This window comes from Conger conger, chromosome 1 (genome assembly GCF_963514075.1).
Source record: "Conger conger chromosome 1, fConCon1.1, whole genome shotgun sequence".
NCBI classification, from domain to species: domain Eukaryota; kingdom Metazoa; phylum Chordata; class Actinopteri; order Anguilliformes; family Congridae; genus Conger; species Conger conger.
Window position 1 is genome coordinate 71667478 of NC_083760.1, and position 22903 is coordinate 71690380.

The 22903-nt window shown below is 41.0% G+C and overlaps 2 protein-coding genes across 4 annotated transcripts in view; one reads left to right on the forward strand and one right to left on the reverse strand.

Annotated features, from left to right (window-relative positions):
- Positions 1-9066: 9066 nt before the first annotated feature.
- Positions 9067-10747, forward strand: tnfb (tumor necrosis factor b (TNF superfamily, member 2)). Its single transcript, XM_061251516.1, has 4 exons — positions 9067-9234; positions 9458-9485; positions 9618-9677; positions 10072-10747. Exons 1-4 carry the CDS (start codon positions 9067-9069, stop codon positions 10506-10508), a joined length of 693 nt encoding a protein of 230 aa, XP_061107500.1. The 3' UTR covers positions 10509-10747.
- Positions 10748-13502: 2755 nt separating this feature from the next.
- Positions 13503-22903, reverse strand: part of gabbr1a (gamma-aminobutyric acid (GABA) B receptor, 1a) — a 58898-nt gene continuing 49497 nt past the window's right edge. For all 3 annotated transcript variants that reach the window (XM_061252629.1, XM_061252622.1, XM_061252637.1), the window contains 5 exons: positions 22329-22422; positions 21440-21567; positions 20814-20942; positions 17728-17871; positions 13503-16759 (listed from right to left, as the gene is read on the reverse strand). In XM_061252629.1, the coding sequence (XP_061108613.1) occupies positions 16475-16759; positions 17728-17871; positions 20814-20942; positions 21440-21567; positions 22329-22422 (780 nt within the window). In that variant the 3' untranslated portion in view covers positions 13503-16474. The remainder of the gene's footprint in view (positions 16760-17727; positions 17872-20813; positions 20943-21439; positions 21568-22328; positions 22423-22903) is intronic.

Below are 22903 nucleotides of genomic sequence, written 5' to 3' on the forward strand. Positions count from 1 at the left end.
GTACACTGCTATATGATGATTATGAGTGTGTATGTCTGTGTGTGTGTGTGCGTGCACCTGTGCTTTTGTTTGTTCGGAAACTGCTGATTCAGTTCTATTCAGTTTCCATACATTTTCTTGAGAATTTTTTTATTTATTTTTTTAGGGCAAAGATAACAACGTGCAAGAAAATGAGCGTGAGTTCTCCATTGCCTGGATTTGTAACTATATTTTTATTATATGCTACCATTACTAGAGAATGTGCCAATGCTTCAAGCATTATTTGCAATACTGCATACAATGTATAGAAATATGCATATGAAAAGCTAATTTCTTACGCAACTACTTTTTCTTTTTTTTCTTTTATAGCTAAACCTCAGCCAACTCCGGCCAGCTTTACAGCTGGTGAGTACAGTGTCTCCTCACTCGCTCTCAGAGTCCTGATATCAGCCAGGGTATGCAGTGATCACAGGACAGTAGCCCTGACTCTGTGCCAGTAACACCTGGATATCAGCCCAGGGTATGTAGTGATCACAGGACAGTAGCCCTGACTCTGTGCCAGTAACACCTGGATATCAGCCCAGGGTATGTAGTGATCACAGGACAGTAGCCCTGACTCTGTGCCAGTAACACCTGGATATCAGCCCAGTGTATGCAGTGATCACAGGATGGTAGCCCTGACTCTGTGCCAGTAACACCTGGATATCAGCCCAGGGTATGCAGTGATCGCAGGATGGTAGCCCTGACTCTGTGCCAGTAACACCTGGATATCAGCCCAGTGTATGCAGTGATCGCAGGATAGTAGCCCTGACTCTGTGCCAGTAACACCTGGATATCGTGTAGTTGGGAGGAACATACCTGTGTGTGTGAAAATTGCTGTCCTGCTTCAATCAGAGGGTGTGAGAGGGCAGCAAGTATTCCATGAAAATATGTCACAATAGACGCACTTTAGTATTCACTCAAAAAAGTGAAGCCTTTGGGCAACCCAACATGAATACACAATACGTACTGTGACAATGTGAAAGCTAGTTCTGAATCTCAGTTTATGTACTGCCCATGTAAATTTGGCAAACTTAGATTGCTTCTGTAATTACCCACCTGAATCAATATATAAAGGTCATCTGTGAACAATGCACCGGTGAGCAAACTGGAATACACAATATAATGCAAAATCAACAGAATTTCCCATTCATTTTATTTTGCTTTTCATTGCAGATCGTCCCCTTTCCCTCATTCATCTAACAATAATGGGTAAGTTACTGCCCCGAACTGAAAAAAAGTTATTGAAAAGTAGGGATTTTCATTTCATCCATAGGACTCTCTGCAGAGCTGGATACTGGCATAAGCAACAAAACTCTTTTTGCTACTCTTTTGCAGATTTGAATGATAAAGTATTGTGGCGGCCTGTAGTGTAGTGGTTAAGGTAAATGACTGGGACACGCAAGGTTGGTGGTTCTAATCCCGGTGTAGCCACAATAAGATCCGCACAGCCGTTGGGCCCTTGAGCAAGGCCCTTAACCCTGCATTGCTCCAGGGGAGGATTGTCTCCTGCTTAGTCTAATCAACTGTACGTCGCTCTGGATAAGAGCGTCTGCCAAATGCCAATAATGTAATGTAATGTAATGTAATTGTCAGTTATGAACCCACACCTCCCAGTCCCCATCCCCAATTTCTGTTGTTATTAAACCTTGACTAATGCCATAATGCTGTAATATGAGTCACACAACATTTATTTGGAAATACTGTGGAAGTGGGTTTGAATGATGAGCACCCTCAGCGTTAGGTAAGTGTAGCTCCCTGTAGAAGCAGCCAGTACACAGTGTTTCCTTCTCAACTCTCCCAAATCTCCTCCTTGCCTACACTTCACTCATCTTCTCTTTCCGTCTCGTGCTTTGCTTGGATGGACTGGTGCTGGAAACAGGGAGTCAGGGAGCCAATGGGCCCTCCACCCAACAAGCCGTAATCAGACTAAATCTATGGATACTGTCTCGAAAGGAAAAGTGGGGAAATATAATGGGTAGGAAAAATTATATCACATCGGCACTTTTCCAAATTGCCTCTGCTGTGTCACTGGATATTGATCAGAAGCACTGAAAATTGCATCTCTCTCTTAAGGTATAAAAGAATGCTTTTTCAATTAAATCACTGAAAGCCTAACATGACCGGAACAGCCCAATTGCTATAATTAATCTCTATTCAATTAAATATCTTTTAATAATAGTAATCATAATAGATTAATAGATAATAGAAATTGTGTGCAGGCTTGCAATGTCAGTGAGTCCTAGAGTTCTAACCCTCATTTTCTATATTGCAATATAATTTAGATAAAGAATATAATTTCCATATAGTCTTTAGGCTAACAGAGCGAGCCTTGTATGTTTATGCTCAGCTGGATGTGGCTACTCTATTAGTCACTGTAAACAATTTTGTTGCAAGTTATACCATGACCAAGCATGGCATATAGGCCTGGCTATGTGCTTGAATAAGGTAAAATGTTTTTCTTTTGTTAGATTCACAGGGACCTATGCCTTTTAACAGGAAAGATTTGTGTTGAGTTGTGGACAAAATGTCATTCTAACATACTTGGTTGGTAGGGATGTTGTATTTCTGCAGTTTCCTTGCTTGGCATTACCTCTGTTCGTAATCCTGTGTGTTTGGGGTCCATTCAGGATATACACTGCCTATCTTTGTAGGGGCATCTCCCATTGTCATTTGTGAGCATTGAGACAGAGCAGTAGGGCTTCCAGTCCCAAGGATTCCAAGGTGCCAATGGTTCAATGACTGCCAGCTATATATTAATTCATATAATAATTAATATATAACACGTGCATGGCAAGTCTTTATACAGCGGGGCATCGTTGGGTCCCTTTGATTTCTGTTACCGCAAAGTATTAAAACCAAAACCGGGTTGCAGGCTGTATGTTCAAGATCTGGGCCTATAATACTTCCCCCTCACACTCTCTCTTCTTCCCACTTCTTTCTCTGCTCTTTGTACAGTGGGTTGTGTGACTCACTCAGCCGGCTTAGATGTGGAAACCATGCTAATCCGAAACCAGTAAAATATGCTGAACAAAAAATAGCTGGCACAAACAAACTCATTTAGACTGGAAGGATGTTAGGTGTCAGTATTTAGTCAACTTTACTCTGTTTGTGTTTACTCTGCATGTGGAGGCAGATGTGAGGCTGCAGTAAGATCACACTTCTATATACCTGAAATATGTCTGGAACATATTTGAGTGATGATGAATTTAATGCTCTCTCTCTTTCTCTCACTCAGATTCCAATTTGACCTTGAAGGAAGAGCTGCCTCTCAGCTTTGCTAACACCTCACGTCCGCTTGTCCTCAGAAACAACTCGGTTTATGTCCATACTGCGGGGTTCTACCATTTCTATGCCCAGGTGACTTTTGGCGAGGTGGCCCATCTTACCAGGAGGGTGGTCACTCTGATCAGTAATCCCATTCCAGGAATGCAGGAGGAGAGGATTCTCAGTGAGGCCGTGGGCTGGGGGAATCTAGAAGGCAGCATATCCATTTCCCAGACAATTAGTTGCAGGAGTGGACAGAGTTTAAGACTTGAGATCCAGTCAAGGAGCCTTTTCAGGTATAACACACAGCAGACCTACTGGGGTCTGTTCCTACTGAATCCATAGCATACCTTCTAGGGTCTGTTCCTAATGAGTCCATAGAATACCTACTGGGTCCATACTGAGTCAGGGGTTAAAGGGGTACTGGCAGAATTATGGAAATGCTGAGAATGATAACGTTATTCAGCAGAAAAAATGAAAAGTAAAAGGGGAAAATTAAGCAAATTAACTCCATCAAATGAAAAAGATTGACCTCCTACCAAAGAAACAGGAAGGGATTGGTCAATGGCATCTATGATTTAAAACTGAATTGTTGCATAAATGAAGACAGAAAGATTGTGAAATTAAGCTATTAACTTAAATTGTTATATTCCTGTGCAAACGTGATTTTGTTGGATGATATGTTGTTGTGTTGTTATTGTTCTTGTGTTGTTAAAAATGTCAAAACAGTTCTTAAGTCTTAAGCAACGAGTAGTTTTAAAGTAGTGCACACAAAGGAAGGGTTCATCAACATTTCACTGAGAGAGGGCTCATCATAAAACTCTCTTCTGCTTCTGCTTAAGAATCCATATACTGTATACACACCTCACAAACACATGTAGGCACGCTTGCGCACGCACACACACACACACACACACACACACACACACACACACACATACACATATCTTTTGTTTGTTGGTTTATTGTTTTTGTTTTATGCCATGGAAATGATTCGTGCTGCAATTGGCCACAGGATGGAGCTACTCTCTATAAAACAGCTTTACTTTCACTGCACTGCTGTCACTTTTACAATTCATGGATGAACAAGAACAAATAATATCAGTTATGATATAGTTATCACATCCTCATATATTTTGTTCAGTTTTTGTGATAAGTCCACTATTGTCTAAATATATTGGAGGGAATGTACAAATGTACCTGACATATAAATCACAGTCGAGGAACAATTGGCTCATGAACACAGGAACACAAACAAATTGACAAACAACGCAAAAACAGGAAACCACAACAATGCTGGTAAAAGCGTCAAAATCCCCTCTTCATCTAACTCCCTCTCCTCTCAAACCAATGCCGACTTTCAGCTGTTGATGAAACCCTTCTCTTACCTCCTACCTCTTGCTTAGTTTGTGAAGATGTAACGTTTTAATACACTGAACACAATTATATTTGGTATCTGTGTTGCACTGTTGCTCATATGGTTACTTATTAGCAAATTATTTCCTCCTTATCCCCCTGCTTTTTACAAAATAAAGGCTTGAAAGCTCACAGTCATTGGTACATCTCAAAAGTTCAGCTGAAATCAACATATTTTCCCTCTCACTTTCAACTGAGAATGCTTTTCAATTACATTTATATGAAGAAACAAGAACATAAAATGAAACTGTCTCAAAGGTAACAGTTTCTCAAGGGGAATTTCAGATCCAGAATTTTAAATACAGAATCTCCCTATCCTGGGTTAGTCCATTTTCTCTTTTTTACATTTGTTTGAGAAAAATGTTAAAATAAAATAAACAGAGACTATATAATAAAGATAAAATACTTTAAATAAATAACAAATCAACTCACTGCTGCCTATAGCTTCATGCAGTACATTATATATAATGAAAGATATTGATAGTGTGATTTGTATTAGTACTGAGAGATTTTTTAGAGGATACATTGAAAGATTATGAACCACAGTTTATGTCTTGTTAGAGGGTGGAATTCCCCTAAATACTTCCTTATATACTGTATGACAGTGTGCAAAAGTGACTAATCTTACATGTTCTTGCAGCACTGTTGCACGAAATGCATATCTGATTTATCTCATCTAAACAGAGGATGTGTAAGGTCTTTAACCTTAGGCTATGTTCATACCATCCATTCCTGACACACGATTCCTTTTTAAACAATGTTGAAAAAGAACGATCTGAAATTTAACCAACATTTTGTAAGCCTTAAGACATAAATTATTCCAACCCAGAAAAATACAAGGCCAAAAACCTAACCCCAGAAAACACAGATGAGTAAGGTCACTGACCACCTGTCACACCTGCCACCTAGGGATGGGTTGGGGTGGGGGGTGGGGGTAATTGACAATAAGAAACAGCCATCATTTTGACACAAACAAAATGATATGTCTCTCCTCTGCCATATACATATATGGCAAATGCCCTTCTCCGAATCAAGAATACTACTCATTGAAATTCAGGCTACCCTTTCCATTGGTACGATGGCAACTTTCCTCCTGGGGGTTGAAACTGTAACATCACTTTACTACAGCGCCAGCCTCATTTTATTGCCAATTAAGCTTTTTATATTTCTTTTAACTGCAACCGCGTTTGAGTCACTGGGGGTAACCACAGTACCCACTGATTTCTGGGTCTTTGCATCATGCAGCCCAGTTCACAGACAGCAGGTGCCATGTGGGAGGGGAAGCAGACAGCCACAGGTGCAGGAGCAGGTCATGTTGTCATGGAGGGAAGTATCAGAAGAGATACCACAGAATGACAAGGCACTGGCAAAAGGCACTGTGTGTGGGAGTTGTCAGTGAAAAAGTCCCTTCACCCCTTATGGGCGGATGTGACCTGCACGTTACATCTCCCTTAACAGATGGATATGACCTGCGCATTACATCTCCCTTAACAGACGGATGCGACCTGCGCATTACATCTCCCTTAACAGATGGATATGACACCAGCGCTATATTTGATCATGTGACCGTTTTTCAAGTCACATGAGCGCTGAAATGCACTTTGTGATTCCTAGGCCTTTCTATGGGTTTTCTATAGGGCTCCTTAGTCCATAATGGGTTAATTGTAATCACACTAAGTAATTACATTAAGTTTCTTGTTTATTTGTGTGTGTGCGTGTGTGTGTGCGTGTGTGGATGTGTGTGCGTGTGCACATGTGCATGTGCATGTGTGTGTATATGTGTGTGTATGTGTGTGTTAGTGGCAATGTGTGTAATATGTGGGTATATGCGTGTACCCGCACCAGCATGTGTAGTGCAGTATGTGTGCAGGCGCATGGTTGAATGTGTTTTTATATACCAGTATGTACTGCATGCATAAGGTGCGGAGGCTTGCTTCCTGTGGATGTGCAACATGCATGTCTCTGTGTGTGAGTACATATTACTTTTTATTACCTCCCCAATAAATGGGCAGACATAAGGATTTTAAATATTTAATCTACAATCAGCCAAATTAGTACTTAAGTGAGAAGAAAAAGAAATCCTGACAGCAAAAACAACAAACCCATTTGCTGTGGCAAACTGAAATCATCTTAGATGCTTGTTGTCTTGCTTGCTGCCTTGGATGAGATTTCCTGCTAAATGGGTTCTAATGCAGTAAAATGAAATTAAAAGCCTCAAGGTAGAATACTCAGAATAACTGCACATTGGGCAGAAATCTCACCTGATTGTTAGAACAGGATGCTTAACCATCCCCTCTGCAGCTTAATATACACTCAGTGAGCACTTTATTAGGTAGACCTTGTTAATACAAATATTTAGTCAGTAAATCACGTGGCAGCAACTAAATGCTTAAAAGCATGCATACATGGTTCAGCTGTTTTTCAGAAGAAATGTGATCTAAGTGACTTTGACCATGGAATGATTCTTGGTGCCAGACAGGGGGGTTAGAGTATTTCAGAAACTGCTGATCTCCTGGGATTTTCACATTCAGCAGTCTCTAGAGTTAGCAGAGTATAGTGCAAAAAATAAAAAAAACATGAATAATAATCTAATAAATACCGAATAAAATTCTGAAATCAGAAATCAGGGAGAGGGGAGGAGGGGTTGAAATTAGCAGGAAAGACTGGGAAGTTGAAAGTTGAACAATATAAAATACCTGTACTAATATGATGTGATTTGCTGGTACACATTTGGTATGGCAATTAAAATCCTGTCCTTTATTTTAAACCAGAAGGGGAAGACAGAGGTACAGAGTAATAGAGACCAAGACCATAGTGGTGATGCTTTCGTTGATATGGGCAGGAAGGAAGTGAACCGCATGACAGAGAATACACAGCACTGAAAAGTAGCTTGAAAAATATCTTTAAAGAACAGATACAAGACAGAAATGATAAAGCATTTATTTACTATACCTAGTACCTCAAGCCTCAACTCAGAACCTAAAAACTACGGGTCAGAAATGGGGCTATGTTGGAAGATTTACTTATTTTCTTACAATGTTTGCATTTCATTTGTCTCAAAATGTCAGTCACTGCTTTGTCTTCTGTTCCACATTGTGGCCCGGATGTGAAGGTGAAAAGATGAAATAGATTTCATTTGCAGTATGAACAGAATATGGAGCTCAGGTCTGCCACTCAAAGCCAGTTGTACTGCCAGTAGCACAGTAGTAAGTCAGGACTAATGAATTAAAACTCTGGCCAATATATGTCATTAATCAATCAATTAATGATCAATTATCAATAAAAACCAGATACTTAGTCAAATTTAAGTATCCCTGGAATATGTTTTCAGATAGTAAAGAAATAAGCCAATGCCCTGAGGTGGAAGCATTTGAGTAATTGCTGGAATTTAAGCCACTTGTCACATATCCTGCGCACAACGACACATTGAATGGCGTTTAATATGCATTATGTGTACGTCTCATGCCCATTCTCTTTCACAAAAGAAATCACACTGAGAATGTGTACTCAGAAAGTATGGGTGTAACATTTCCAACACGATTAAACACACAAACAGAGAACAGAATGAAATAGAAAACAAAACAGAAAGCAAAAAGAAGAAAAAGCAATGATAAGACCTGCCAAGACAGCAAACCCCATGACAGGCCATGCTCCTGTGCTCAAAATAAACAAAGGCGATTGGAAAGGGGAAGTTGGGATGGAGGAGACGTTAAACTCAAAGGGGAGATTAGGGGTTGGATTACCAATGGCGCTCCAGTGGGAGCACTAAGTGTGTGTGTGGAGGCCAGGGAGGGGGGCGGGGTTGTGGTTGGTGTGTCGGATGTCAGTATACAACTGTGCTTGCAACTGCGTGTGACCGAAACAGAGAAAGAGAGAAGTGTGTGTCTGGACCTGAGTATGTGTGAGGGTGCTTGTGGGTGGATTTAGATATTTGGGTGTGTGGGTGAAAGCGTGCGTGCGTGTGTGTGTGTGGGGGGGTGAGAAAGTGTGTGCTGGAGGAGGAATCTTTCTGAAACAGACATTCACATTCGATTTCCCTGTGTAACCAACTCCTCCCAATCAAATAAACCTCTGTTTCTGAGTCTCCACTCATAATGACGTCATGGGAGTTTCCCCTGAACTCTGATATATATATATATACATACCTATACTTTATATTGCTGCATCTGGAGTAGGACAACTAATTTGTCTCCACAAATGCTATCTAACAATTTTAAGAACAATTAAAACATTATATAAAACATTATATATTTGCCTGTTTATTGTCAGCAGATAAACATTTGTTGCTCTTGCCCACCTGTACACATACCGCTGCTACAAAAGCAACAGCTGTGACGGTTTTCAGACGGGCGACTCCTCCAAGGAATGGACGGCTACACAGCGGCGCTGACAGGCATGGAGAGCGGAGAGCGGGGGCCGGGTCCACAGCTGCCAGGCAAGCCCTGGGGTGCCCGGGTGTGGAAGCTGTGTGGGGCTCTGGCACTTCTGGCTCTGTGTGGGGTCGCTGCCCTGCTGTTCCTCTGTCACAGTCAGGTAAGCTGGGCATCCGTGTGTGCTATCTTTTCTGGATTTTTACGCAAAAAGGGGTGTCAAGGAGCTTGTGTTTGTTGTTGTATTTTACGTGGTCATATGATACACCAGCAGAATAACGTTGCAGTTAGGTACAATGAATAGATATGTCAACATACTTCCGCATACTTCTCTTTCTCACTCTCTCTTTCTCTGTCGTATTAATTGCACTGTTCCTCTCTCATAGACTCAAGCGCATGGAATAGAAAACAATGGTGAGTAAATTAATTTAATTAATTGGGTTATTCTTATTCAAATCTGATTAGAATTTTAATTTGTTTCAGTGAATTTGATATGGACATGTCCCCAGTCCATTCAGTTACTAACTAACCTCTTCTTCTGTTCAGAGCACCAGCAGCACTTAAAACACATATCTACAAATGTGAGGGCTGCCATTCATTTGCATGGTAAGAAATCCTTTATATTGTAGTACATTTTGTTATAGGTGGTTGGAATAGGAGCTCCAGGCTAAGTACTGCTTACGCACAATTGATCAAAGCATTAACCTTAATAGCACCAGAAATACTCATTGTAATTTATACTCTCTGGCTGACTGTATCTGAAGTGTATCAAAGTTGCAGAACCTATGCATTTTCTCAAAAATTCCCCCATGCTAAATGTAATATAGTTCACATGCTTTAAAAAAGAGGAAATGCCTCCTACCCATCACAGATTACAGGTGAGGAAAATACAACTGTACAGTTGTTAATCATTTTTCTCACTTGTGGCTTGGAATGTGGTTTGAGATGATTAATAACAGTGCCGCCGCTGTGTATACGTGCCGTCCCTTTCTCTCTTCAGGCGAATTCAACCCCGAGGTCCGTAACAGCTCTGTGCTCTGGAGAGATGGGGATGGACATTCTTTCTTCCAGGGGGGGCTTAGACTGGTAAACAATGAGATCATCATTCCCCAAAATGGCCTGTACTTTGTCTATAGCCAGGTCTCGTTCCGGGTTTTATGCAGCTCTTCAGGCGGGCATACGAACCGACCAATTAGTCACACGATCATGCGCTGGTCAGATGCCTACAATGACCGGAAGCCCTTGCTCAGTGCAATAAGAACAACATGCCAGAGAGATGCTGAGAGCAATGGCAGAAGCAAAAGTTGGTATAATGCAGTATACATGGGGGCGGTCTTTAGTTTAGAGAGAGAGGACAGACTGTGGACAGAGACCAATCTGCTGAAAGATGTGGATGGGGAAGATGAGAAAACATTTTTTGGCGTGTTTGCACTGTGAGACGGAGACAGGGACACCCCCCAACTAAATAGAGGGAAACTAACATTTAAAATGGTAAAACCTGAGACTTAAGCTGTGAGATTGTGATGAGAGACATGACATTTAAATACCTGTGTCAGATTGATTATTTTGCACATCATTAATTTAGTGATGCACTGTTATAGTCAGGGTAAGACTGAAATGAAAGAAATTGTTTTATGTTAAAACACAAACATTTTTTAAGCTCAACATTTAAAGTTACTAAATGAATCAATTTAAATTCATTTTTAAGTTTAAGAGAGCACCTACCCTTGTAAATTGAATAGTTGTGTACTGTGGTTGCTATTATTTTTGTTATAAATGGCACTATGTGCTACTCTGTGCATTATGCACAGTTGGACTATATTCTTTGGTATATGCTTCCGTGTGCATTATGTATAGTGGGAGTGTATGATCCTTAATTTTTCATGTAATATGATGTACTATTACATGATTGTATGTATTGTCTTCTGTCATTCCTACAGTGCCTTACATACATATGTATTTATACATGTAATGTCTATTTAAGTGAACAGCCTTAAGCTAATTTCATTTGATCTGAATGTATATTTGGTTTTTATATTTATCTTATTATTTAATTTGTTGTCATTGTTGTCTGTGAATTATTTTCATGATGACTGTATTGGTATAAACTATTTATATATATTACATGTTATTGAATGTATATTTGGTTTTTATTTTCATTGGATTATTTAATTTGTTGTCATTGTTGTCTGTGAATTATTTTCATGATGACTGTATTGGTATAAACTATTTATATACATTACATGTTATTGAACGTATATTTGGTTTTTATTTTCATTGGATTATTTAATTTGTTGTCATTGTTGTCTTATTTATTTTTAATAATGACTGTATCCATATAAACAGTTTGTATGTATTATGTTATTTTACCTTATTTGTCATCTCACGTGTTGGGGAAACAGGGTTGACTTTTGAAAAATGTTTTGTAAATGTCCATCTAAAAGCAGTGTCACACAGTTTTCATCTTGGGCTGAAAAAGGGAACTCCCCAAATGTGTTCTGTTTCATGGCTGTGTTCAGTGAGGCTAAAATCGAAGAAAAGGAATTTCCCAGCCAGCCATAAATTCCCTACCAGCCTAACTTAGAGTACTACATCACCCAGCCCACCCATTGTGCTCATGCATAGTTCCCATTTGCTTTTTATCATCTTCAAAGACATACATTATACCCATTATGAATGTGAGGCATCAATTGTAAAGCACTTTGGATTAAAAAAAAAAAAACACTATATAAATGCAGTCCATTTTACCATTTACCTCTTAATCATTCTCTTTATATAAAAGTTACAAAGCTCTCTCACATTGTGAGATTACAATAACATAGAAGATTATGGAAAGTTGTGCTGTGAAAGATTTTGGTTTTGCTGCTGCCTTGAGAACATGGAGGAAAGAGATACCCAGGTTTGTGCTCAGCAGATAAATTATTATCATCCTTGTGACAGATGGATGATTTGGCGGACTGTGTGCCTCATCATTTCTTGCCATACTCTTGCTCCTTCGAGAAATGCAAACATGCTTGTGATTGCTGTGGTTTATTGCTTGGGAAACCGTATAGCAAAATCAAAGGCTGGCACACAGAGGGAAATAAAACACCCAGATGCAGCAGGATTGCTCTCCCGTAAGCTCAGGCCATAAAGAACGCTGTGTGTATGTCAGATGCCATGCAAACACTGAGGTGTGTGGTGGTAATACAACACGAGAAGGTTTGGGTGAGATAGGAAAGTAGGTACCTAGACTAGGGGAACCACATGAGGAAGTGGAAACTGAACTCGGAGAAGAAGAGGTAGGCTTTCTCAGACTGTAGAGGTAGGCTTTCTCAGACTGTAGAGGTAGGCTTTCTCCGACTGTAGAGGTAGGCTTTCTCTGACTGTAGAGGTAGGCTTTCTCAGACTGTAGAGGTAGGCTTTCTCAGACTGTAGAGGTAGGCTTTCTCAAACTGTATAGGTAGGCTTTCTCAGACTGTAGAGGTAGGCTTTCTCAGACTGTAGAGGTAGGCTTTCTCTGACTGTAGAGGTAGGCTTTCTCTGACTGTAGAGGTAGGCTTTCTCAGACTGTATGGGTCACAGTAAAGGAGAATATGTAGCAATGTGAGCCATTAGAAACATGGGTGAAGAGTACATTATTTGTTTGGGCAAAGGCTACATCTAAAGGTTAGATGTAGAAGATATACAAACCTGAGATAACTAAAGGTCACATTTTGGTAGAACTTGACAGAATTTAGAATCATATGATCTTAGGTTTAGCTCACCCTATTTGTCAAAGTAAGTTTGAAATAAAAAAAATCCTACAAAAGAGGTGGGAACAGAGGAACATAAAGAAGCATTGGAGATATAAAAAGAACAAAGATTACAATAAAAAAATATAAGGAAAGTGCTCCAAAAACAAGAGCCTTCAGGATGGTGTAAAGCCCTTGTCCCTGACACAGACTTCAGGGTTAGTTCCTCATACAGAATTACATGTTTGGTACAGGGACGACCTTGTGGCCAGGTTAAGCCCCATGCACAGTCAGGGATAGCCCCTGGCTCAGTGATGCATTATAGGGTATTCCCTTACTAACTGAATAATGACTTATCTGTGATCTGCCTGAATAAATCACGCACTTTGCGCAGTACCATTACTGACATCTTGTGGTTAAATTACACAAAAATCCAGTAAGATTCACAACTCCTGATTATCATATAGAAATATGGTAGGCAAACTTACAATAATTAATATTAATATTGGAATAATATCACATTACTGTATGTCAATTGGATAGCAACTGGCTATAACCTCCGTAAATAGACACACCTGTATATTTGATATAGGCAATGAATGCATCCATATACTCTTACACATAGATCGTAGTTCCACTAATTCATTTCCCATTTTTGCATTAAAATAAATAAATACAGCCCACAAAAAAAAATAATATCAAAGCCATTATGGATACATTCAGTGAAAAACAATGAGTTTATTGTAACGGCCATTCCCTTTGCATACCACATAATCTTATATTGAACAACAATTGCAATAGTAAATATAAATGTATTTCTGAAACCACGGAGGAATACATCTGTATATGTGCAAGTTAATACATTTATAATAATAATGACGTACTATGTGACTGTGTGTGTGTGTGTGTGTGTGTGTGTGTGTGTGTGTGTGTGGGCGCGCGCACATGTGTGTGTCTCTGTATGCACCTTTCTGCTAGTATTTCTCTCTTAGATATACATAGGAAGATGGACATGACAAAAGATGCGGATGCGATCAATACAAATATTTTGTAACAAAACATGTTTAGAGAAGAGCAATTATTAAGAACACTGTAGAAAAGTGAGTTGAGATTTATAAATAAACCTTACTGAAAGGGTAAAAGCGACCTTCATACTATACCTGTGTACATTTATACAAGGTCTATGTTTCTTAGAAGAAAAGATGAATAATTCAGTAAACTAAAAAAATAGGCACATAAAGAGCAAAAAGGCTTGGTAAAATGAAATAATCTTAATGGTCACAGATTTGAAATTACATTTTGGTAAAAAAAAAAAAAGGGAAAAAAAGGGTAGGGATCAAAAGAAAAAACACAAATTGACCAGGTGGGAAGGTATTGGGCTACTATACATTTTTGGGTATTGGGTGAATATAGCTTTTTTGGGAAGGTATTGGGTGAATGGAGATCGCCATTGGAGATGGATTGGTCATACACTCGGTAAACCATCCTTGAGCATCACAAGACAATCTCTCAGGTGGAACCCCCAAGGGAGAAGAGAGGCCGACCACGAAACACCTGCCACAGAGACTTGGAAGCTTGGAAGAAGATGGGGCACACCTGGGGACAGCTGGAGAGGTTGGCCCAGGATCGGGATGCCTGGAGAACCCTTGTTGACGGCCTATGCCCCAGAAGGGGTAATAGGCGTAAGTATTGGGTGAATATAACTTTTTGAGAAGGAATTGGGTGAATATAATGTTTTGGGAAGGTATTGGGTGAATATAACTTCTGGGAGGGTACTGGGTGAATATAACTTTTTGGGAAGTTACTGGGTGAATATAATGTTTTGGGAAGGTATTGGGTTAATATAACTGGGAAGATATTGGGTGAATATAACTTTTTGGGAAGGTATTGGGTGCATATAACTTTTTGGGAAGTTATTGGGTGAATATAACTGGGAAGGTATTGGGTGAATATAACTTTGGGAAGGTATTGGGTGAATATAACTTTTTGGGAAGGTATTGGGTGCATATTACTTTTTGGGAAGTTATTGGGTGAATATAACTGGGAAGGTATTGGGTGAATATAACTTTGGGAAGGTATTGGGTGAATATAACTTAGGGAAGGTATTGGGTGAGTATAACTTTGGGAAGGTATTGGGTGAATATAACTTTTTGTTGTTTGCCAAAGTGTCTGTGAAAATGCTCAGCTTCATACAGTACCTGTCATGGAATGTTGCTTAGACTTCCCACTTGAGAGGAATTATTTTTGAGGAGTTGTTCTCATGTTGTGAAATACATTTCTATATAGTACATTCATCCACAAATGAGACCTTTTCCCAATCTTTGTCCAACTGACAGCCTGCAATTAATAGCTTTTCAGAAACTGAAAGGCCTAAATCCCTTCAGTGCCACAGTAAGAAATTATTTATTTGCTTCTTTTTATGACTTCACTAATAACAACATGTTTCTACCAATAGGTTCAGCATGGCAAAAGTAGATCCAACAAGTTTTTACCAAGTCAAAATGTAGAATCTGTGAGCAATGTTAGGGCAGGTTAAAGATATGCAATGTATACAGTACAAATTAAGCCCAAAATAACAATTTTCCTTATGAAATAATCTGTTGCTGTTACGCCATTAAGAATCTTAAACTCAATTCAAACATTTGCAATATTGTACTCTTAAGGTTCAAGGCTTCAAGCTTAAGAGACGTTCACCACTTTAAATAGAGAAATATATTTTAATGGAGCTACATTAAACACCAAAATTGTTTCCATTAGGTGCGTAAAACTCCCTAACACATATTTAAGTGTTTATTGCAGCTGCAGTTCACTTGATTTCTAAAATAAACAAGAGCACTGAACGGAGTGCAATAAATCTGTGCTTGCTGATTTATTCTTGACATTGTGAGAATGTGTTGCTTTATCCTATCCTCAGAATACTGCAACAAACGTGAAAAAAACAGTGCATGGCAATCATTCTGCCATCCACCGGGGATGCTCCAGTCCCGAGGTCAATGGCAGCTGTTTGTTTCCCAATCAGAGGCCAAAAGTGTACTGCTCGATATGTGCCCTGCTCCAGTCCAGCAGGAAGTGACCTGCGATCTGTTTCATTCCACACCGCTGGTCAGTAGTGTATGTGTAAAAATGTGCACCAGGTAAATAAATTTGATACAAATAGAAACTAAACAAAATAAGTGAATACCTTGCTCTTTAAATCACAATTTTAAAACATAAAATCTAATTGCAGCTTGTGACTAATTTGACATCCTCAGTAAAAAGTCAGTAATTATTTGACTAAACACAAGGACAGTGGCGGGGTACAAACAAGCCAAGCAGGCGAAGGAGAAACTCCCAGCAAGCCCGGGTAGGTCCGGCGCATTCTCAAGCACTATCCCCGGGTCCATTTTATCGTTCATTGATCTTTCCGGAAGCTTACAACAACCTTGAAGCACTCATCAAAAACATATCAGATGTAATTCAATTAATTCTCAGTCACTGCCCAAGGTATTACTGTATCTCATTAAGTGAGAGGGAAAGAGAATAGACTCAATTAAAATTTGTTCTTGACAAATTCCTTTCGCGCACCTTACACTGCTCTTGTTCTCCCTGCTAAACGCTCGTCCCCCATAAATAACGCACCCCTTCGCTCTCTCTGATCCCGCTCATAATCACGCTGTCCTCCTTCTGTCTCCACAAGCCCCGCGCGCTCAGTCACTTATAAAGCAGCTGGAGCCTGCTGGTGTGGCAGTGGTTGCGGCCGATCTTGCTGTCGGGCTGGTAGAGGTTTGAGGAGTTGGAGAAGGAGGGGGGCAGGGAGTGGTTCTCTGATGAAGGGATGGGGTATCCAGGCGGGGGCAGGAGGGATTTAGGGTCGTTTTGTGAGGACGGGGGAGGAGGCGTGCTGTGGTTCTGATTGTGTGTGGAGGGCCGTCTGCGGGAGCGCAGGGCCTGTCTCTCAGCCAGCTGACTGCGCAGCTCCGACACTCGCTCCTCCTTCTGCAGGCCGGAGAGAGAGGGAGGGAGAGAGGGAGGGAGGGAGGGAGAGAGGGGGCAGAGAGGGAGAGAGAGGGAGGGAGGGAGGGAGAGAGGGGGCAGAAAGGGAGAGAGAGAGGGAAGGAGGGAGAGAGGGTGCAGAAAGGGAGAGAGAGAGAGGGAAGGAGGGGGGGCAGAGAGGGAGAGAGGGAGAGAGGGCGGCAGAGAGGGAGAGAGAGATGGAGGGAGGGAGAGAGAGGGAGGAGGGAGAGAGGGGGCAGAGAGGGAGAGAGAGCGAGGGAAGGAGAGGGAGAGAGGGGGCAGAGAGGGAGAGGCAGGAAGAGAGGGAGAGAGGGAGAGAGGGGGGCAGAGAGGGAGAGAGGGAGGGAGAGAGGGGGGCAGAGAGGGAGAGAGAGGGAGGGAGAGCGAGGGAGGGGGCAGAGAGGGAGGGAGAGAGGGAGAGAATAAGAGATGGAGAGAGAGCAAGAGAGAGGGAGAGAGGGGTAGAGAGGGAGAGAGAAGGAGAAAGAGAGGGGAGAGAGAGGCTAGACGTAAAGCAGATTCAATGGATTCATTTGACCCTATTTATCTGAGTTATTCATGTGTTGCTACCGCCCCTTTCTTTATCAATGGCAATTCATGAACATCCTGATACCTCCTCAATAACCTTTTAGAGGCAAAAAGGAAAAAAAGAAAGCAAAAGTAAATGGAACTGCTGTTTGATTTTGATGGAACACCGGAGAGAAAGAAATAGACATAGATGAAAGGAGAGAGCAATTTTGTCAGACCGCTCATTTCTAATTCAAAATGTTGTTATTTCACATGGTGCTACTCACCCTTTTCCTTCGCTCCTCTTGCTGTGTGAAATTGTATTGCGATGTCTGCATGTGTATGCTTTTGCAATATGAATGTATGAAACTGAATGTAATTTAAATAAATAAAATTGAACAGAGAGTGAAGAGAAGAAGTGTAGGAAGAAGGAGAGAAGGCACCTCCTGTATGATCTTCTGCAGTTCTCGGTTCTCCCTCTCCAGTTGGCGTGATTTCTCCTCGTCGTTATTGTTGGTGGAGGAGCCCGTCTTCATGGTGTCCTGCTGCTCTGACTGCCACTCCCCTCGAGTGATTAATCTCCGCATCTAAATCACCATAGAGACTCATCAGCCTCTACTGCCACTATACCATAGAGACTTGGATCAGCCTTCATATCTACAGTACCACTGAGAGTTTGATCAACCTACATATCTATAGTATATGTGCTATACAGCACATCTAAATCACTTTAATGGATCATACCCAAGGTCTCAGGCTACGCGCATGTTTAGAGACGGATACAGAAGGATTCTCCAGTGGATCAACAGCATATGAGTACCAGTTCTCTCATCCACCTGCACATCTATAGTGCAACATAAACACATTCGTTTACAATCCTATCTACTGTACATCTAAAATGGAGACTGCACTTCAACCACATAAAAATCCCTGGTCCACCATACCACTAAAACTGCTTCTAGTTTGAAACCATATAAGTGGATACTTGACAGCTTTAAGCTGAGTATCAATGCCTGATCGGCCAAGACACCAACCAGACAGCAGTGCTCAACTCATATGCCACAATGCATCCAAAGTGTACTGTGAAAAATTATTTTTTCATTATTTTTGATTATTTATTCAACAAAAGTGGTTTATCTCACAAAAACTAGAAAATTTGACATGTGCAAAAATATGTGAACCCTTTTAGTTAGTAGCTTGTGGCCCCTCCTTTTGCAGCCATTACTTCAACCAAACGTCTTCTGTAACCACTGACCCGTCTCTCGCGTCTGCCTTTGGGGGTTTTTGCCCACTCCTCCTTGCAGAATACAGCCAGTCGAGAGAGGGTGGAGGGACAAGGCATGTACTGCCCACTTCAGGTCTAGCCACAACATTTCTATGGGATTGAGGTCTGCACTTTGACGAGGCCAATCCAGAGTATGAATCCTCTTTCTTTTAAGCCATTCCTTGGTAGTTTTACTGGATTTCTTTGGGTCATTGTCTTGTTGTATCACCCAATTTTGGCCCAGCTTCAACTCCCTGACTGATGGCAGGAGATTGATAGGCCTGAGAATTCATGTTTCCATGGATAATGTCGTCCAGGTCCGGAGGCAGAAAAGCAGACCCAGACCTTCACATTTCCATCACCATGCTTCACTGTTGGGACGAGGTTCTTTTCTTGGTATGCAGTGTTGGCTTTTCTCCAAACATGGCGGTTTTGACTGTGACCACATAATTCTATTTTGGACTCATTTGTCCAGAGAATGGACTTCCAGAAGGCCTCTGGTTTGTCCAAGTGCCCTCGGGTAAAGTTGAAACGGGCAGCTTTGTTCTTTTTTGACAGCAGAGGCTTCCCTCCAGCAACCCTCCCATGAATGTCATGTCTATAAAATTTTTGTCTGATTGTAGACGCATGTACATTTACCCCAGATGCTGCAACTCTCTCGAGGTAATGTGTGGGTTGACCTTTACCTGATTTATAATTTTTCTGGTGCTTGATGATAATTTTGATGGGCGACAGAGTTACGGTCACGTTGAATGCCCTCCATTTGTAAATGATTTGTCTTACAGTGGATGGATGAAGCTGGAATCTTTTGGAGATGGTCTTATAGCTTTCCCCAGACTGATGGGCTGTCACTACCTTCTTCCTGATGTCCTCGGATATCTCCTTTCCTCTTGGCATTGTTGATCTGTGTGGGTACACCTTGGCACTACAGTGGTTTGGTTGGTTACCTCTCTCTTTTAATCAGTGTTGCTCGACCCCTTTCCTAAGGATGTCTCATTGGATTGGTCTGCTTAATTGATTAATTAAGCACCCAAATGTGTTTCACCTGAATCTGTTACCTACTTGACTTTACCAATGCAGCTGGGGGTTCACTTACTTTTGCACATACAGTAATTCCATGTTTCATGTAGTTTTTTGCCCACTCACACAATTCCCTCAATAAAAGTACATGCAATTAATAAACATAAACCTGACATTTCATATATAAAAACTGGTGATGATAAAATAAGAAAATCATGCTAAAACAACAGAAAATTCTAAACTGCTCAAGGGGTTCACATACCTTCAAGCAGCACTGTATGTATTATTTTTTTCAAGCATGTCTCAAAAGTATACACAAAAATAATTAATCCTGTCAGATCATAACACAAAGTGCTCTTCCTCTCAGTCGGAAAATAAATCAGAAAATACTGAGTGATCGTCACTGCACAATCACTCCATTTTCTTGGTATCCATAGTAACCTGGCAACACTTTTGGCGCCTTTCAGCGAAAGAAAATAAATTGCAAGCAAAAAGTAAGCAGCCAGAAATAATGCTGCAACATTCACAAAAAAAGGATTAATGCTGTAAATTGAATTTAAGCAAATTAGTTCTACCTTATTTCAAAATAGGTATGTTATTAAGTCAGCATTATCAAAAATGAAGAAGCATTCACAAGATGAACAAAAGTGCAAGTTAGCTGAATTGGCTGAGCTGGCTCTGCTTCAATTTGCTGTCACCTGACATTGTGTCATTTTCTGAGCAAGCTAATGCAAACAAGGAATATTGTTTTAGCAGCGAGCTACATTATTAGAGGTGATCTAAAACTGAGAATGATAGGTCAAAGGTTTTTCACAACTGGTTAGTTTTTGCACATTTTAAATTTCACACTCTGTGTCCACTCAATAAAAACTTGTAATATATCTACGGTAAGATTTTTTTTAATTTTTGCTATCTGATGAAGGATGGAGAAATGGATTTAGAAAAGGAGGTACGACTCATAATATCCTGTTTTGTTATTAGTTTCCACGGCCCTTTGACGTTGAATAGCACCGGCAGACTCAGATAACATAGATTAAATGATTCATTCCCACAATTAACGCACACTGCAGGCTGATCAATCCTAGAATCTACAGTGCAGTGCATTAGCTGATCGATGCCAATATGCAGGACTGTTATCAATCACCCTGCACAGAACAACAGAAACAAGTGTGAATTAAAGCAGGAAAAGAGCGCTGCTATTATTATGCTAACGCTGGTACTGTGCGCAGTGGCTTGGGACCTTACCTTGGGAATGAAGAGCACCACCAGGGTGATGTAGACAGAGAAAACTATGGCCAGAGAGGCAAACGCAAAGGAAGCGTCCTGCTGAGACGAGAGGATCATGGTGACTGGAGCCGTGATCATACACAGCACCTGACAGAGAGAGAACGATCATAATATATATATATTTATATCTGTCACCGAGAGGAAATGACAACATTTATGAAACGTCCCAACATTTTAAGTCAAACCTCCATATTAATAACTCACCAACGCATGGCATTTTAATAGGATACAGTATATGTGCTGTGGAATACTGTGCACTGTAAATATCCCGAACAATGTTGTTATATAATGACATTTGTTTACCCTGCAATTTAGGATATATTTGTGTTGGTTGACACAAGCAGACAAAATTGCATACATTATCATCCACACACAGAACGGTGTAGATGATTTAGCAGGATGCACGCGGGTCAGCTGGATATTGGCGACGTGCTCCTCTGCCATCACGGCAGTCAGTAACTGATGAATACAGGGTAAGTGCAGCAGGTGTCCACTCTTTACAACGACAAGGCCACTCAATCAGCGCACAGCACAAAATGACTCACAACCAAGGGGGGACGGGTCCAGACAGCGGGGAGACTTACAGCCACATTGTAGATGGCCATTCCCACCGCTCTGTGGTCATTAATCTTCTCCGTCGACACCGACTTGGTTTCATAAGCCAGGAATATCCCAAGCAGCAACAATAAGCCTTTATATCCATACACCACCCCTAATGGAGAGCAGGGAGGGGGCACGACAGGGGGAGGTATTAGGCAGTCACATTGTGTCCTGTTAACGACAAGTCATTTTACATTCAAGCTTAAAAGAATTTTCCCCCTCTCTGTATCGTATGCACACCACGCAGAGAAATATCGCACTTTGATGATGGTACCTTTATTGAGCTGTGCGATTACATTTTATGTTCATATCTTTGAGTATATTATTAGAGCACAATACAAGCGATTTCGAGTACCTCGCAAGTAGGTTAAACGCCGTCATTTCAGCACCTAAAACCCCTTCCTCACCCACATAACAAATTGTTCCTTCTATTCCCAATCCTTGATAAAATATTTCAAGGTTACTGGTTCAGTTTTGAAAAGCAAATTGCAGATATTAACTGGCAGCAGTCATCATTTTCAGACATGTAATAGCATCATCACAGCCCTGGCCCCTGCGCTTCGCCTAGCGATTTCAGGATGGACGCTTCTGTTTGCCCAGAGGAAGAATGAATCAGCGAGCCCTGCTGTCCCCTCTCCCTGGAGAGAGACGCTCTGTGCTGGGGATGCTCAAGGTCACAGCAGTGTCCAATGAATTCAAACTCTGACCTCCAATGGAAAGGTACCGACCACTTCGCTCGCAACAATTTCGTCAGGGAGGGGCCTATTGTATGGCACAGTTTATGTATTTCACCCTTTTAGTCACTAATTTTGGCAATAGAGAGCAAGAGAGAGAGAGAGAGAGAGAAAGCTTGTGGGAATAAAAGTAGGTTACCAAGCCATGTGTTCATCTTCTCCGAACTGCAGTGCTCCAGGAGTGGCTGAATTAGAACATCCAAGTCTCCTTTCGGTGCCTCTTTAGTGAACTTCTACTCGGAGATAATCCAATTTAGTATGCGATATGCGTTGGACATTACACAACATTAACAGTATTCTGCATCCACATGTTAAGCAGCAGTACAGTAGCGCAAACAGCACTACAGCGTGATGCGGCTGTGCCCACACACACATTACACCCACATGCAGACTAACGGAGACAGAAGCAGGCAGACAGAGCTGATAAAGAATAAGGGTAGTGATCACAGCACGGCAATTACACCGGGAGGACACAGACTACACAGGTCCCCGGAGACAGGAAAAGTCAGCCACTCTGAAGGCAGAATATTTTGTTTTAAGGGGTCTAATATAGTGATGTGGTTCATACCTATCCAATATGGTATGTTTTTCACAGCAGTGATTTATTGACTTCTCAAAAAGAGAATCATTGAAAAGAAGTCAAGTCAATTACAGTCACAATTACGAACTGTCACTCATCACAGTGCTGAAATTCTAAACAGGAAATCCTTCTTA